Below are 17833 nucleotides of genomic sequence, written 5' to 3'. Positions count from 1 at the left end.
GGTTGGTGGGGAAAAAGGAGGGAATAAAGACGGAGATGAGAAGATGCTATTTTCTCGGAAGAGATCAAATAATCGTAAAAAATAGGCTTACAAGGGTTTGGTTTGGTTTGATGGTTAATAGTGGAGGAGCATCCATGAAGGGGAAGCAATTAGTGGGGAAAGGAGGCAAATCTGAGGAAAAGTATGGAATAATGTGACAAAAATGTGTTATGCTTTCGCCAGTGGGATGAAAATTGAGACAAGTATTGAACGTGTAACGTTGCCTGTTTTTGAAACATTTCACTTATGAAATTTTTGCGTAGAGTTGATTCCCTTTGAGAAAATGCATTTTTGGACCAACCAGCATTAGGAAGTAAAGCAGCTTCTACCGATGATGATGCCGATTTGATGCTTGGTTTTCTCATGTGAAATGATGAAGAGTTGAAAAGTTTCTCCCTTTCTAGTCATTTTTCAACCTCATTGCATCGTAGTTTTCGGCTATGCAGTATTGTACGCTTTACGCTAAACAAATGGGCTTGAAATTTGGAACACGTGAAGGATCTACAATGTTGAGAATAAGGGTCAACCGACCGATTTTAATTCATGATAATAAATAGAGTATTTACTGCAAATGGTAATAAATTTCAACTTTACAAACAACGATGTCGTCTTATTTTATGTATTGTACTGAGGAGGAAGGTTTGACTACTTGCCTTTCTCAGATTTGGATGCCCTTTGGATATTTGGTACTTGGGGGTCATAGGACCCCCAAGTTTGAAGCCATGGCCACATTTGAGCCCTGCCGCACCCACTCAACAAGGAGGCAGACATTAGAATTTGAGAAGGCAAAGTAGTGAAGTTTTCCTTCTGAGTAACAATATTTAGCACGGGTTAATAAGTTTCATTTCACGGAGCTATTTCACACTTTAGATTTTGATCTGATTGTAATATAACACGTCATAAAATGTGGGTGAGAAATTGCAAAATTCTAATCACAAATGAATATTATTGTGGACACAGTCTTCATAACGAATTAGTAGGGGCTTACTCTATTTCTTTCTAATTTATATAATATATATATATGACATAGAAATATAAGAGTCGGATCATTTTTTATATCAACTACATATTATAGAATGCTGAATGTTATATAAATGTCGTAATTAATTATTAAATTTGCATTAATCCAGTCTAAAACACTGCTAATAATGCAAAAACACCATACACCAGAGCACATGGATATGCCACGAGAGGCTGTTGTTGATTCATATTCAACGCCGTGACAAACAATTTTGATGCCGACATACTACACCACAAAATGGCACAAAAAGTTAGCACACTTCCCACAATCCCTTGCAACGAAAAGAGCAGATTGACCCCCGCAAGCCCAACCATCGGAAGGAGACAATATCCCAGAACAGACACCACAATTCCTAAAGACACGCCCGCAGTGCTCATCATGTTGAGGAGGAAATACATCGATAAGCATCCAATGACTCCAATCCCATAAATGTAACCAAACTGTACTTTTCCCGAGAGAAGAAGGATGAAACCAAAGAGAACGCAAAAGACGACAGGACCAGCCAAATCGGTATCTTGCAAAATTGTAGCATCGGTTTTTCTTAGCGGATTAAGCACTGATCGCGTCTTCTCCATGATATGACTTGGATTTATTCCAAGTTCTTCCAATAGGGGTGGTTCATCTTCAAATTCTTTCTCAAACTCGGACGTTCCTGCGGCGGCTGGAGCTGCTGTTGGGACATAGTAAGTCGGCTGGATACCTGAATTGATATCGATGCATAAACTGTCAGTAAAAGATCAACGAACTGATTTGCATTATCTATATTTTAATTATTATGCACATACCTGCACCATACGCCTGCTGTACGCTCGTGACAGCCGCAGACGGATCGTAATATCCTGGCGAGGCTGCCGAAGTACTAGACGAATGTTGCTGTTGAGATGAATTGTAATCAAAAGATTCAAATTGCTGATCTTGGGCAAACGAGTAGGAAAACTCTCCACCAGCCGCTCCTCCTCCATAGCTGGTCGAAGAATAAAAGCTATCGCCCGTCGGGGTGTGAACGTTTCGCTTCCCGTAATTCGACATTATCTTGATCCTCTTCACAGGTTGCCGAAATTAATTGTAAATCGTGTAATTGTAGACAGTCCAATGAAATATGAAAGTCTGCCCACGATGATCTAATAATAACAATAAATCATAATTAATGGAACATTCAATAATAATAAGCGAATAAGCGAATATATGTTTAAATATTTAATAAATTTTAATTTCAAGATCAATTTCAATTTTCAAAGTTTGAAATATTCAAACTGCAAAATTTTTTGCTAACTCTCACCTTTTAAAGTACTAAGAGATAACCTGTGAGTTTCTTCTCGAGGTTACCCTTATCTTTGTATAATCTTGACCTTATTTGCTTATCACTTAAAAATCTGAATAAACAATTCAAAATCACGTGCAAAAATTTTCTACAGACAGATTGTGATTTCAGTTTGAAGAACTGGAGAGAAATCAGACTTTTTCAGTCTCGATGTGTCATCGCGAGCGAGCAGCGGGGCTCAAGTTGGCAGAAAAAACGGCGGTTACTTATTTACACGACGATCACTTTATCTCACACGCTGGACCCGCTTCTACAAAGCACAAACTAGTTTAATACTCTGCCCTATTTACAATTTTACCATTTTGACCTCATAAAAACAAGTGTCTTATCGTACCGAACGATAAGCCTTAAATCCTTCGCTTCAATGATGGCACCACCGAAAGGAGGAGGAGGAGGAAGGACCACCCGGTCCACTGCGAAACGAGCAACAGTAACAACGACCACTAATAATAATAATAATACGACGACGACAACAACAACAACGAATGGGGTTCGAGTGAATCAAGAGTCTTTAAGAGTGACCAGGACCACGGTGAATGAGGCCAAAAAAACTACGCGACGACGACGTGCAGACGAAGGGAGTGTTTGCAGCATGTCCATGTACTCTCAGTCTGATGTTGGCAGGAAGGAGGATAACGTCATATATTTCGTACTACCAGAAGGTCTCACCGCAGCGACGTGCAGTCCCACCTTGGCGAGGACATATGTGGTAAAAAAATGGGTTAAAAAGTTTATTTTTGATGTTAGAATTTTAATAATTTAGACATCTATTAAATCTTTGTACAGTGTGCACAAGATGGAGATATAGAATCCCAATGGATAACCGAGCAAGATTGTATTCACGTCGTCCCAAAACCTGGGAATATGTTTATTGTGGGTTCGTTTGAAGGCCCGGTTTATGAAAGACTGCTTGGATATAAGAAGGAAGGGCAGTGCTAGTAAGGAGATTAAATTATGCATTTTGTTTTAAAGTGTGACTTAATTTTGTGTCAATGTGTAACCACAGCCTACTGGGGCCTCAAGTTTTACTGTACCTTCTACAACAAGATGATGATGATAAATCGCCAGAACTTGATATGGGTGGATCTACGCCACTGTTCACAGTTGGTATGAGAAACATGCTCATCACGCTCACAGGATTTCCAAAGGGTCAGAAGGTGGGTGTGAAAGAATGACATTAATGAGTTAATTATACGATGAAATTTCATAAGTCACGATTAATTGGTTTTTAGGTTGAACAGTCGATTAAGATAACAAAAATGATGGGAATTTGTTCAGGAAGTCTAACAAAAGGGGTCACTCATGTCATAGCTTATAGTTTGATGACTGAAAAAGTACTCACAGCGTACAAGACCAACATACCCGTCATGATGCCCGAGTGGATCGATGCTGTTTGGCAAGACAGTCAGAATGACCTGGTGCATGCCGTGGATGAGAAATATGTCAAGTACGCCTGTCCTATTTTTCACAAGTTGGTCGTTTGTGTCTCTCAAGTTTTCACTAAGTTGAAAGAAGCGATTCGGAATGTAATCGAAGCCAATGGTAAGTTAATTAGTTAGTAATACTCAGTAACACGAATTATTGCATACAAACGCACGTATTCTAACTTTCATATCTGATCTGCGTCGACTGATAGGTGGAGAGTATAGTGCTGATTTGACAAGAGCCAAGACCTCCATTTTAATCATACCCCTCGCCACTGGTGAAAAATATAGGTTTGCTCAAGAATGGGGGGTCCCATGCGCTACTCCAGATTGGGTGGAAGCATCAAAGTCGGCAGGTCATATCGTGCCCTGGCAGGATTACCCTGTTCCTCAGCCTTTTAAAGATCATCCACCAACTTCGACTCCGTTTAATTCAATGGTGTTACCTAAGTGTATGTGTTATTTATTACCATATTTATTCATGTACTTTGCTGAGGTAATTAATGTTTTTTTTGTGTGCAGTGCATGTTCCTTCTAACACTGATGACAGTGTTTTAAGTAATATCAACGGTCCAACTGGAAGGGACAGGGATAGGCATGTCGTGAGTCAGTATGAATACACCGAAGACAGTGTAAAACAAGCAGTCGAATTGGTCAAAACCATGTCAGATCCTTTCCTAGATGGTTGTCAGGTATGTGTGACTCATAATTTCTAGTACTCACTCTTTTTGGAAATATACGCACGAGTAAATATGTACGTCTTTGGTTCTTATTTTAGATTTATATTTGCAACAATCAAAAATCTGAACATGTACGGAAATTGGTAAATGCTGGAGCAGTACGACTTAGTAAGATAAGCGACAGAGTCACACACATAATTCTTCCACCAAACAATCAACTTAATTCATCCGAACTACAGCAATTTAAAAAACTTGATCCCAGGTAGAGCAATAATAATGTACAAAGAAATATTAGTTCATTTACCTGTGTAATTTATCATTTAAATGAAATATCGGTATATAATTAGATATATTATTCTAATATCGAGTTGGATCATGATTGCTAATACAATGTACTTCCTAATTGTTGCAGACCATGCTTGATGAAAGTTCAGTGGCTAATCGACTCTGCGAAAAAAGGGTCAGCCACAGATGAAGAGTTGTACAGGATAAATATTGACTCAAATGGTGCTTATGTGATGATGAATCAAGTCGACAGGGTTGCAGAGTCGATTATTATTAATCAATCGTCACATTACCCGGCTGAACACCTGGTTGAAAACATTCGCTGTGAAGTGTCGAGTTCTTCTGATAATAATGCCGGAGTAAGTTCTCCTACCGCGAACAATTCATCTGACAAGAATGGGGATAATCAACAACCACAAATAAATGTCAATCAAGCGAAATCCCGTTCACATGGGTCGCCAGTAAACAAAAGTTTGAATGTCCAAGTAGGGGAGAACGATTTTCAAGCACGTTATTATGCCAATGAAGAGAATGAAAATATTGAGGACGAGAATGGCATGAATCTGAACCAGGATGAAGCGGAACATGTAGCAGAAGGAGAGATGAACAGTTTAAATGAATCGGAACCGAAACTATTTTCTGGTCTCAAGTTTAAAGTTGAGATGAACAATAATCCAAACCAGCGTATCGAAATTGAAAATACCTTGACAGATAATGGAGGAAAGTTGTCATCAGGCGCTGATTATAACTTCCTTATTGTTCCGACACTTTATACTGCGAAAACTGGCGAAGTACATCTCAGAACAAGGCAATGGGTGGTAAGCAATATTCATTCATTATTTGAGTCAGCTTATTATTTGAATTAATTAATTCACTAGTTTATTTAGATATTTTCTATGATTTGCTTAGTATTTGTAATATATAAATTCATACATTATTCATTCATACAAATTTATGATCGCTACGTTTTTTTTCTTTTAGAACGACTGCATCGACCATGATGCGATTGTGGATGGCGACGCATTTTATTTCTACAAACCACGTCAACCGTTTTCTGGAATGGGAAGCATTCTTGTTGGCGTTGTTGTTGCTATCAGCCAATACACAAACTCGGAAAAAGAATACATTTCCGAGCTGGTGAATGAAATGGGAGGAAAGTAAGTTTCTCGACTTTTTAAAAAATTATTATTACTGGATAATTTTACTGCATGCATATGTTAATTTATTACACTTATTATAATGTGGATGGACATAGATTTCAAGACATGTTTGCAAGAAAAACTGTAAATGCGGTGTATCGAACAACGCATCTGCTCTGTGCCAAAACCGACAGCGATAAATATAGGGCAGCTCAAAAATGGAAGACGCCTGTAGTTGTAGCCGAGTGGGTGGTTGAAAGCTTTGATAAAAAAGTCATTCTAGACATCGGACCATTCGATCCACTAAATCGATCAGACTCTCAATCAACTGTGAATTATCTCCCCCAAACTCCAGTTGTAAACTCATCGAGAGTGCAGAAAGCACTTCAAACTGAACAGAAGAATCGCAAAGTGAGCCAACTCCAACAAGCTGCTGCATCCGAACGACAACACGCACCACCCACATCACCTAAGGAAAATGTGAATAACCATGTTTTCAAGACGCCGACGTCAAAACCGAGGAAGTCCACACCTGGTGATGCCTTGAATGAAGAAATTCCACAGACTGATAGCTTCATTGAGTGGAAACTTGCAAACCCAACTTCAATTGAGGACATGGACAACGATCCAGAATTTATGGAGTGGCGTGCTCAACAACCAAAACGTCCAACACCACCCCCAGCCCAAGAGTTATCTCCCATCATCGGTGAACATTACGGTTTATCTCGCGCTCAGTCAAGAGGAATGAAGGCTTTGTATAGAGAACTTATGAAAACCCCATCGCCAGATATTGGAGTTATTAAACTGAGACGTCGACAATCAACGCCTTTCCGTGATATTATGGCACGAGATTTTGCCAAGCTGGCAGAACTGATACCCAAAGCTGTAAGGTTACATAATTTACAAAGCATTTGGATTGGAATGAAATAAGAATATTTCCAATTACAATTATATAATTTTTTAATTTATTTTTTCAGCGTACTGCCGAGAAGAGCCAACAAGAGGACAACAAGTCAGCGACTAGCTCCAAAAGATCTTCCACTACGTCTTCAACTACGGATGATGAGGAAATACATGTGAACCCTGCATCGTTTCCCAAGCGTCTTCGTATTAATTCCAGCGAAAGCGAATCTGAAGCACCAGGAAGTCGCAAGTGTGCAAAAACTAGTTCAATATCTAGCCCAGGTAGTACCAGCAATTACCCAGCTTCTTCAGAAGAGGATGCAACTTCAGCAGCTCAATCTGGTTCTCGTAAATTATCATCAAAAGCAGACGATATTGTTGATGTTGGTGCACGAGAAGAACAGGTTTCAAGTACGAATGCAAATGGAAGCAAAAATGATCCTTCTCAGTTTAACCCTGTCGAAAAAAATAAGGAAATCCCTAAACCAATCGCTGAAACTCAAGAGCACAGACCGACTGCAAATTTACAAAAGCTTATAACTCTTTTAGCTAATGCAGACGACGAAGACGAGGACGAAGAAGATGACGACGACGACGAGGATGAGGAAGAAGAAGAGGATGAAAATGAAGAAACCGATAACGGAAAATCGCCATCGAAAGTACACCAGCAAGTAATTAGGGAAGAAGATCAACCATGTGCTGAAGAATTAGATGCACCTCCTGTTGTGTGGGTGGCTGATAGTGAAGATTTTCATAATGACATGCAACAACAAGTAGGCGTCTCACCGGGAATCGTGTCCAGCCAGGGTCGAACCCGTGAAATTATTTTTAAAGTTCCACCACGACCAACGTTCAGTTTGTCAGGCTTGAATGATAATGTAAGAAAAATTACAGCTACTGTACAATCGTAATAATTGAGCGTCCAGGTTGGTATTTGGTTTAATTGATTGATTTTGTTGTAGGATAAGAGATCAGTAAAACACAAGTTGGTTCGGTTGGGCGGAAATGTTTCTGAAACAGCGATGTTTGAGCCATCTTCATTTGCTGTGATTGCAAATACTTTGGCCAGGAGTGAAAAAGTTTTATGTGCAATCGCGTCTGGGAAGCCCATTGTCACATCAGCATACGTGGATGCATGCATGGAAGCAGACAGATTTATTCCGGTGAGACTAAAATAACTTTTGGAGGAATCTTATATTACTTAAATTATTTTATCATCGAAAAATTAAAGAAGCATTGTATATTAAGAAAAATCCATCTAGCATGAACATCAAGGATGGGAGGAAAATAAACCCTATTTGGTTACCAACTATTCTTCCTCTAATAAAAAATCCATAAAATTTCCTAGGGAAACTATTGTAATTTAGTCAAAAGTTTTTGAAGTAGTGTTCTGTCAGAAAACAATACATATTTGTGACCCTGATGAAGACAACATTCGTTGTAGAAAGCTTGGTCGAGTATAAATAAAACTGTATAGTTTTTAGAAATCGAGTCCTCAAAACCGTTTAAAAACTCATTTTAAACTTAAATTATTATTATTATCAAGTGTCAATAAAATGTTTGTTTTAATGATTATTCTTAGATAACTGAAGAGTTCATTTGGAAAGAAAGTGACGCTAAAACTGATGCCGTAAAAGAGCTTGCCAAATCTTCTTTCTGTTGGATTCGTCGCATTCTGAAGGACCCCACCGATACTCCCTTTCACGGAGATACATTTTTCTTGGAAGGGAAAGCCAATAACAAGTTTGCAGCCTTCAGCCGTCTCGTCCAGTCTGGTGGTGGTCAAATCGTTGAAAATAAAGAGGCTTCGACAATGGTACTCGTCATGGATCAGCGATCAGGAATAGTAGATGGTCGTCGTATCGAAAACGTCGCATATTTAAGTGACCAAATTATCAATCCCCTCCGATGAGCCAAATCTTAATCTTTATAGACTGATTTCTCGTAACTTAACTGGTAGTTAATGTATTTTTATACTTTAAGCAGAAACTACTTTTAAATAGGGGCTAATCTGATCAGTACGTCTGTAAAATATATGCCTTTTATTTTGTCAAGCTAACGTAGATAAAATAATTTTTGCTGCATTTTGTCAGCCGTATTAAACTTTACTCGTTCGCATTTTGTAGCTTAAAAATTGATAAAGCAATGTCTCAATGTCATGACCAGAAATGCTCCTACTAAATTTTACACAATTGAATAAAAATGAAACTCTTACGTATTTAAATTGACAAGGAAAGAATAGCTTATGTGATACCAGAAAGTTGGTAACCATCTTATTTGACTATTTACATATAAACTATTTTAATACAAAGGTTATTAATAACATGGGGCTATTTTAGCCCAAAACATGTCAAAAATGCCTGCTTTGAAGACTTTGAACCCGGCTACCTTTCACTTGTAATGAAAGCTCACTTGTGCTTCAGCAGCACGAGAGACAAATTCTTTCGCTCTGTTCTGCTGAAAAGAAGGTCCCAATTTCATTTTAAAAGCTGTTTCGGTTAAAAACTAGATAGCGAACCAAATATTTTCCTGCTGTTCTCCAGCATTAATTTTGAGGGGAGGAGTATGGGGGCAACAGACTTTTAACTAGTAGAAAGATAGTGATGGGGACCTTCTTTTATTGTTTTATTAATTACGACTCCCAAAAGTTTGGGATTATTGGGGCAGTAACTTGAAAGATGGGGAAATGGGGGGGGGGAGTTATCTGGACAACTTATAACTGAGCATGAGGTGAGGTTTTTAATAAATAAGTAAATACATTATTTAGTGTAAAACTGTTTAAGCAAATGTTAAAATATTTGCCTTTTTCTTATGTTGCAGGGCTCGGCGGTATTCTTACCACTCTTCTACATAATCCGACCAATTTCTATTCAAGGATAAAGTTGACCGTGACCTAACCTGGACATTCCTCTCAACCGATATGACAACTGGACGCTACGTTATATACCCTTTCACCGGACCGTAATCTTCAAAAATAATTATTGTCATTTAAGAATTCCTTCACACTTTAAAATATTTGATGCAAACATTTATTCACTACTAAGTTCTCATTATTTTTATGCAAAATTGTACAATTGATTCAATGTGACAATTCCATTATTAAATTACATTTTAATTTTCAGTCCAACAAGGCAGACATTGTGTACAAATTATTAAGCTTCCGACTCTGGCATCTCGTCACAATCACAACTATTCGCTTTTTGTTTTGTTGTCGTCGACAACTTCCGCAGTTGCACGTCGACTTCCTCCATCGATGTTGTCGCCTTCTTGTTCTTCTTGCCTACCACACAATTACAACATATATGTATAATTAATATAGTTGATTCAAGTATTGTTTCGAGGATTAAAGTGCGTTAAGTTTAAATTATTAGTACCATCATCCGTGGTGCTATTTTCATTGTCTCCATCTCGGTCGCAAGTTGCACTTCCACATTCCTTCTTCCCCCCACTACCAACATACAGAAGAACAGAAGACGAAGTTGCGTCTTCTTCATCACTATCTTCCGTCGTGTCAGTTTCGTCCATATCGCTGCTCCAACAATGTTCCTGAATCGTTATCCATGGGACATTATTATTAGTTGAAGAACCTTGTTTGTTGTATTGCTGCTGCTGAGAATTTGATCTTGATCTTGCTCTCGGCGAATTCTTGGAAAAGCTGACCCTCCGCTTGAGTTTTAGTCCTCCAATGACCTTAGTTTTTCCAGTCTGTGTGGGTGTGGATGTCAATGGAGCAATGGTTGGGGGATGATGTACCAAGAAATGGTCGGAAAACGACTTTTTCGTTAAAGATCCTCCACTCTCTGCAGAGTTGTAGTCACCATCGCACGTGGACATGGTTGACGTTGACGTTGACGATGTACGATAAGTAATATTGCTGTTGGGAGATTGTTGCCGTTGTTGGGCACTCCCCCCACTGAGTCGTCGCTGAGCTTTTTTCATGGCTCGCTTATTCTTCATCATCATCATCGAGTTGGGGGATGACAAGCTCCGACTGGTATTGATAAGCGAATGAGCTTGGCTCGGATGTGGGAAAAGTAACATTTGTTGAAATTTCGGATTCGAAAACAGAACGGCCGATTTGTATAGTTCTGAGTAAAATTGGAAAAATTCATTTTCAGGGGGTCCTCCTTTCGGTAATAACGAGGATGGGCTGGCTGTATTTCGTTCGAATAGTTTATGTTTCTGTTTTGATTTATTATCAGGCTTCTTGCTAGATTTATGCTTAGGGAGGGTTATCGAAGTTGTGGTGGAGGAGGACATTTTTACAGCAACAATTTTACTGAATAACTTTACTACGCACTAATTACATGTAATGTCAACAAATAGAAATGTCACGTTGAACTTGTTCAATTATCAGTTAAATTAAACGGCTGAAACGAAATGTAAACAGTTTTTTTTTTGTTATTGATCGTGTGATGTTGGGTGTTGGACATCGTGAGGAAGTTGAGACTTGCAGTTGTATTGCATGCATAGGATTCTGCATGATTATGTAACATCAAAGGTTTTGGGTTTAACAAGTTTTATATTTTTTATTGAATCTGATAACTTTTGATATTAATAGTTACTATATTATGCCGTGCCATACACGAGTACAAATACAAATCAGTGTACAAAATTACTTGTGTTGTGGTGAGATTATTAATTTGTTAACGCAATTTTGTTTAAAAAATTGCAAATGATTAATATGATGGACTTGGATTTGGTCAGTTTCTACGTTCTTCTGAGATTGAGATTCATGACTATAAATGTGGACTTGAGCTCGTAACAATTAATAGGATTGTATCAACAAGATAAACAAGCGGTCAGTATCAATACGTAAGATTAAGTAATAAATGGTAAACATGAGTAGGAAAATGTTTTACGTGAAAACAAGTCTTAAAAATTAAATGGTAATTAATCGGTAACAATAAAATGTCAAGAAAGACGAGATTAATAAATGTCAGTATAATGGGATTGACGACAAAGTTAAATGCATAAATACCGAGTGAGTATGGCTTGAAAGTCTAAATTGCTTTGAGAACTTTGCATTATTATGGCACTTGACGATATTTGACTTTGAGGATCAGTTCTTGTTCTTACATACATACATTATTTTGAGACGAATGTTTCAAATCAGTCTGATTCATCACCGGCAACTTTGTTATGCTTGAGGCCGCACGGTCTTCGGAATTCTTGTCCGCGTTCATGAATCCATTTATTTGCGACTGGAAAATATTTTTTTATCAGATAAAACATCATGTCAGGAAACTATATAGGAAACTATGAGATTGTTAAAAATTACCCCATTTGCTCCCCCGTAGAATTGGACAGGCAGCGTGACGCGTGGTCACATCGCCAGTTCCATCCTCAAGCAAATTATACCAAAACGCGGCTGCGCCTTTGACGGGGTACAGGGTCAGACCAAGGGTCGGAAAAACGGTGGCACCACCAGCCTCAACGTCGGTCATGTATATTAAATATGTGGCGATTCGATTTCCAGTGCCCAGACTTTTGAAGGCGTCTTTCTCGTCCCTCTAAGGCGTACATAAATCATTGTCAATTTTAATTTCGTCAACGAGACCATTATCTTATAATATTTATTGTGTACTTACCCTCGCAAAATCAAAGTGGGGTTCGTAGTGGCCTCCGAGACCGTAATTAACCTACCAAATGCCAAGAGTATTAAATGGATGGAACTCATGTCATGGTAAAAGAAAGTCTTTACAACTTACGACTTGAAGCTCTTCTGCCGTTTCTACATCTGAAAAAAATTCATATTTCTATACATTTGTGTGTATAAGTAATAAAAACAGTTAACTTACCAAGTCCGGTAATGGCGGTGATGCGTTTATTAACAGCATCAATTACTGGATTCTCATGACCCTGAAGCCAAGAAGATTTGCTAATCCGGTACTGAGCTGTGACCAGCTCCCCAGTAGCGTGGTCGTGGACGGTAGCTCGCTTAAACTGCAATGCAAAAAATATAGACTTTTACATCTGAATATGCACATATCATCTGGACAATTTATCAGACACACCTTTGGTCTCGCCAATTGTTTTACGACGTTGATCTCCTTGTCGCTGATAATGTCGTGATAAATCCAAATATTTGGTTTTTCATAAATCAATTCTTCTTTGACAGGGCTGATTCGAAGATATGGATCTCCACCTTGGTTGTATCTGCATTTCATGTTCTTGGTAACACGTGCCGTTTGGTATTCACCTCGACAAAGGGCTTCATACTTGGTTTTCTCCCAACCAACTTTGCTTTCTCTTCTCTCCCGGATGGTGTAGGACTATTATTAGATTCGACCAAATGCGTTAAAAAAATTGCAATTTATATTGCATAAGGGTTACATAAAAATTGAAGCGTTAGTAGATAATGTGTAAGCAGAAGTGAATAATGCAGATTTATGTAATATACAGAATAATAATAATCATATGCATAAGTTGAAGTAAGTAATTATGTACATGCGTTAGCTTGGAGAGTAAGATCCCCTTGTGACCATCTACAAGATCACTGCCGACGTCCCCCTTCACCTGTGAATAATAGCGGGGTTAAGCAATAAGGCGAGATTATTACAAATTTGCATACCATTTCTAAACCTAATTTTACCGAACCAAGCTAAACATTGAAACGTTATTAGACTTGATGCTTTAGGGATGCATGCATGCTTATGTAAGGTACAGATATGTGCATTGCCATAAAAAATGAGGACTAAATGTTTATACCCGGTCACTCAGCCCCCCGTCCTCCCCTTTTTTCTCGTCAATCATTCTTTGGTAGTGCTCAATATTTCCACTTGCTCTGGGATGATCTGGGTGAACTCGAAGCAGCTCGTTCGTCAATTGAACTTGAAAAATTAGATTTGGTGAACGTTTCACCGCTCTGAATGACGCCTACGACTCGAAATTCAGGGCAGTGGCGAAGAAGAAGAAACGAAAACGTATTTTCAGTATTTGCACGCAGCAACAAAGCTCACTGCTCTCAGTCTCATTCACTCAATCCGCTGTGAATTAATTTCCTTACCACTCATAAAAGTAAACAAAGTTTCTTCTCACCGCCCACACTCTGACCGTGAATAACTTAGTAAAATTATTAAAAGTTCGACATGGCACCCATTATCAAGAAGCTGCGAAAAAGAGTGAAAGGAGCTGAAGCTTTCGAAGTGGCAAAAATAAAAAATAAGTACGAGTGCGACATGTGCGACGAACGTTTTGTGTCGCCATATGCACTTGAAATTCATCGAAAAAGACACTTGAATAAGAAAGAATTCGTTTGTGACAAATGCAGGAAAACCTTTGTCACAGAGTGTAATCTGAAAAGTCATCAGTTGACCCACTCCGATGAGAGAAAGTTTGCGTGTGTAGTTTGTGGGGTAAAGTTTAAAAGGTTTGTCTCTCATTATTCATGTAATTTCGTATTATTGACTGTTTGATTAACATAACCATTCTTTGAATAACTTTAGAAATAGTGGACTCTTGAGACACATGAGGGTACAACATCCCGGATCCACCCAGATTGAAAGTAATGTTTAGCTAATGTTTTTCTAATTTATAAATTACTACAATAATCGTTATCTATATTTTTGTGTTATGTAGACTCAACGATTAGGCCGACATACTCTTACGAAAATTTCGAAATAGAGAATACTGGTGGTGAATTGGTGGCGACGTGCACAACTTGCAGATTCGAGGAATCAGACGTCGATGCTAAATCATACAAGGAGAGGACATGTCGCCATTCCCACACACGTTTACGCAGACGGTGATGGGTGCAAAATTATTCCAAGAGCATTTAAACCTCAAGATTATTATGGTAAACAAACTTTATAAAATATATACGGTTCCATATATATTTAACTCGTTTTTATTGTTGTTTGCAGAGAGTAATGGCGGATTACACAAAATAATAATCAAAATTTGGATGAAGGACAACACGATCGGTCTGAGTATAAGTAAAACTACTTATGGAAACGGGGTTATTGCCGCCCATAATAACAAGACTGACATGAAGAGTGCCGGGCGTCACAACACCACGATGCTGAAGAAGTCTTGCTCGTCGAGGGTCCTCCTCCCACAAGGATATGAGGTTATTTGTGAGGAAACAAGAGTCGTCCCCATCCACCCTTTTCAAGGAACTTTGTGCAGTTCGAACGGGAAGTGGTTAGTTCGCAACATTCTTCAAAAAGTGTGCGTGGACACGTTTATGCCCCCAGAAGCTCTCACGTATTTTGAAGAAGATGAACTCGCCATCATCATCAAAGCAGTGGAAGAGTTGAAGAACTCGTTGGTTATTGGGGACCGTGAACTAGTCTTTATAGACGAAGCAGAAGAAGGCGACCGACCACTGGGCGACCCGATTCTCAGGGCAAAGATTGAAGAAGGGACTTCCAAAATTTGCAAATTGGAGGAAGACCTGCATCAGGCCTCGCTTCGTGAAGAAAAGTTGCTCAAGGAGAACGACAAATTGAGGTCTCAGTTGGAGGATGAGAAACAAGCTCACAATGAGACAAAAAAAATGGTAAGTCAACTCTCCTTATTTTCAACTCTAAAATAAGTAATTTGTATTGGATTCGTTGTAATCGTTGAACTGTATTTGAATAATTAGTTGGTGGCGATGAAGCGAGAACGAGCTTTGTTGCTGCGTGCAAATTCTGAAAAGAGGAATGAGAACCGTGTTCCCCTCTCAAACGCCACCAACTCACCGGTCAAGAGGAAGAAATGACATAATCTTTCTTGAACTTATCATTTTTTTTTGTGATCAATCATTAGACATAAATAACCTTGTTATAATTAAACTATGGTAAATAATAATAACCTGCGCTTTGAAGTTCGCCCTTTTGATACGTGGAGAAAGCTAAGTACTCCAAAATATCCGACTCGGACGCTGAAGAATCAAGCAAATATTGCATTTTTTTAGTGAATGAATTTTGCAATATTAAATTTAGAGAAATTTTCTTTTTATTACCTGCTCTGTACTCGGTCGCAAAACTTGTGGCATTTTGTTTCTCTTCATGAAATTTGGAAAGTGCTTCGTGCATCCTGTAGAAATATTGTACAGTTAGAAATATTTATACTACTACTTTAAGAATGTGCATCTGTGCATACCATAAAATTGTGTGATCCATATCGCCCTGGGTGTAACTTTGTCTCCCAAGTTCGAAAAGGTCTTCGGCTGTGTATTAAAATAAAGAAATTTTCAAGAGCATTAAAATTGTTGAGTCTGGGCATATGTATATGCACGTACCTGTTAGCCTATCCGCGCAACAATGTCCATTCAAATCCCCACGAGCAATATCTGCGGTTTCTAGTTGATAAGTATCCTGTAGTCGAGTTATCGCTACTGCGGCTCCATTAAGGTCTTCACTCACGGGGAATTTGTTGTCATCTCTCAAGCTCTGGATTTTCTTTGCCAAATCTTTTTGTAAAACCACAAATATAAATTGTCAACTAACCATATCACAATTTTTCAAAGTAATACGCATAAAAAAAGTACCTTGAACATTATACTTTTGCTCTGCAATGTTGAGCACGTCGTCCAAATCAATGGTCAAGCCTTTCACGAGGAGAAATGCGCTGATGGGATTATCGATGATTTCCTGTTTTGGTTTCTTGCCCCGCAGAATAAGCGGTTCTAACCTCCTCCTGACCTCCTTCAATCGTATCTCCTCCCTGGCCAAGTACACCTCAAAAGCTTCAATTACCAACTCCTGCGTTGGAAACAGGGCTTCGAGATCCACCTGCGCCGTGAACATTTCCGTGGACACCCATGTTCCAAAGTTGCAGATTAGGAGGCACAAGGTCACCACGAACGAATACGTGATCGGCGTCATTTTTCCGTGTGATTGAGATTATTTTCTAGATTATTTTGCGCCCGAGATGCTTCACTGCTTGGTTAAACCACAACTGACTGACATGCCTCACCTCCTATTCGTCACTATGAAATTGTTGTGAACTATTCATCCATGACAATTCAATGTTTCTATTTACTCGGTACCGTTGTTGCTTTCTTTGCTGATCATATATTGGTTTATTGCTGAATTTACCGTAGTCTCAAAAATGTGCGTCTATTTGGATCACTTCACTTTTTGCTTCCTTCACAAAAAAGTAGGTAATACGGTTTCGTATTTAACTGAAATGTCTTCCAAGTTATGTATAAAATGACAAATTGACAAATATGTATGTACGAGTTAGTCGTCTTCTAGTTTAAACTCAACTCCTTGACATTTGATTCATTAATAATGAACGTTCCTCTTTTTATAATGAATCATTATAAAAAGAGGAACGTTTTTGGATTTGACATCATCGATACAAAATATTATTATGATTTACATACGTACGTGCTTTATCGGTCAATGATTTACTTTAATTGGGTTCACTTTTCTTCAAGTTTGCTCATCATCATTTCTGGTTTATCCATTAAGCAGAGATGATGGGATTTCCTTGTTTCGTATCAACTCTTTGATGTATGTAAATTATATAATAGTCACGTTGCGTCTGAGGATTGAGATCTTCTCGTTTTTTAAGAAATTCTGTATGTATACATATCAGCTCATTATTACGTATATGCTACGTGACCTGCTTTATAAGTAAATTATCCTGGAGGAAACAAAACTTTAAGGAGAAGATGATCTGTCTGAGTTTAATTTCCGCTCTTTCGTTCACTTTAGCAATGTCTTGATGAATATTATCTTCAAACTTTGCATGTACACAAGTTGAATGAAATATGCATTTCATTCGCTCTTTCGATGCTTTATAAGTCTCTGTATGGAATTATTATTCGTGGTATTTATGTATACACCAATCGTATAAAGGAAGATTGACTTCAGAGAAGAAAGGGCAAGTTATATGGATGGAAATAGTTATTTATTTAGCAAAGGGTATATTCTCCAAAGAGAGGAAATGATATAGTAAAATCAGGAATCAGATGTACTTTTTGGTTGCAATATCCCACAACCAACTACGCAGAGATGTACATATGCAATGTACATAAGTATTAAGCCGGAATGGGGAATGAGACTTTGTGTTGTGCTATATGT

At 38.4% G+C, this 17833-nt stretch overlaps 5 protein-coding genes across 8 annotated transcripts; 2 read left to right on the top strand and 3 right to left on the bottom strand.

The window, feature by feature from the left end:
- Nucleotides 1-548: 548 nt before the first annotated feature.
- On the bottom strand, nt 549-2496 carry LOC110848060 (protein YIPF5). The gene is made up of 3 exons (XM_022095159.2): nt 2340-2496; nt 1846-2181; nt 549-1760 (listed from the first exon to the last, which is right to left on the bottom strand). Exons 2-3 carry the CDS (start codon nt 2087-2089, stop codon nt 1171-1173), a joined length of 834 nt encoding a protein of 277 aa, XP_021950851.1. The 5' UTR covers nt 2090-2181; nt 2340-2496; the 3' UTR covers nt 549-1170.
- A 58-nt stretch (nt 2497-2554) lies between these two features.
- Nucleotides 2555-9043, top strand: LOC110848059 (DNA topoisomerase 2-binding protein 1). The gene is made up of 13 exons (XM_022095158.2): nt 2555-3090; nt 3168-3319; nt 3388-3538; nt 3614-3923; nt 4018-4257; nt 4328-4497; nt 4584-4747; nt 4898-5588; nt 5752-5927; nt 6026-6794; nt 6887-7690; nt 7775-7975; nt 8395-9043. Exons 1-13 carry the CDS (start codon nt 2746-2748, stop codon nt 8722-8724), a joined length of 4503 nt encoding a protein of 1500 aa, XP_021950850.1. The 5' UTR covers nt 2555-2745; the 3' UTR covers nt 8725-9043.
- A 768-nt stretch (nt 9044-9811) lies between these two features.
- LOC110849283 lies at nt 9812-11212 on the bottom strand. Its single transcript, XM_022096684.2, has 2 exons — nt 10187-11212; nt 9812-10092 (listed from the first exon to the last, which is right to left on the bottom strand). The coding sequence occupies exons 1-2, from the start codon at nt 11070-11072 to the stop codon at nt 9965-9967; spliced, it is 1014 nt and encodes a 337-aa protein (XP_021952376.1). The 5' UTR covers nt 11073-11212; the 3' UTR covers nt 9812-9964.
- A 109-nt stretch (nt 11213-11321) lies between these two features.
- Nucleotides 11322-17760, bottom strand: LOC110848279 (prolyl 4-hydroxylase subunit alpha-1). Of its 4 annotated transcripts, none has more exons than XM_022095453.2 (13): nt 17131-17760; nt 16291-17013; nt 16042-16212; nt 15903-15969; nt 15763-15836; nt 15613-15681; nt 13524-13645; nt 12830-13087; nt 12614-12758; nt 12524-12552; nt 12404-12454; nt 12094-12325; nt 11322-12016 (listed from the first exon to the last, which is right to left on the bottom strand). In XM_022095453.2, the coding sequence occupies exons 2-13, from the start codon at nt 16625-16627 to the stop codon at nt 11925-11927; spliced, it is 1647 nt and encodes a 548-aa protein (XP_021951145.1). In that variant the 5' UTR covers nt 16628-17013; nt 17131-17760; the 3' UTR covers nt 11322-11924. The 4 variants fall into 4 exon arrangements, with proteins under 4 accessions (XP_021951145.1, XP_021951148.1, XP_021951146.1 ...); XM_022095456.2 differs by having other exon boundaries at nt 16291-17010; XM_022095454.2 differs by having other exon boundaries at nt 17135-17760.
- Nucleotides 14880-15624, top strand: LOC110848280. Its single transcript, XM_022095458.2, has 2 exons — nt 14880-15315; nt 15403-15624. Exons 1-2 carry the CDS (start codon nt 15001-15003, stop codon nt 15517-15519), a joined length of 432 nt encoding a protein of 143 aa, XP_021951150.2. The 5' UTR covers nt 14880-15000; the 3' UTR covers nt 15520-15624.
- Nucleotides 17761-17833: the final 73 nt, after the last annotated feature.

The sequence above is a fragment of the Folsomia candida genome, unplaced genomic scaffold, assembly GCF_002217175.1.
Source record: "Folsomia candida strain VU population unplaced genomic scaffold, ASM221717v1 Fcan01_Sc004, whole genome shotgun sequence".
NCBI classification, from domain to species: Eukaryota; Metazoa; Arthropoda; class Collembola; order Entomobryomorpha; family Isotomidae; genus Folsomia; species Folsomia candida.
Note: the sequence above shows the minus strand (reverse complement) of the source record. Positions and strands in the feature narration are given on the sequence as shown.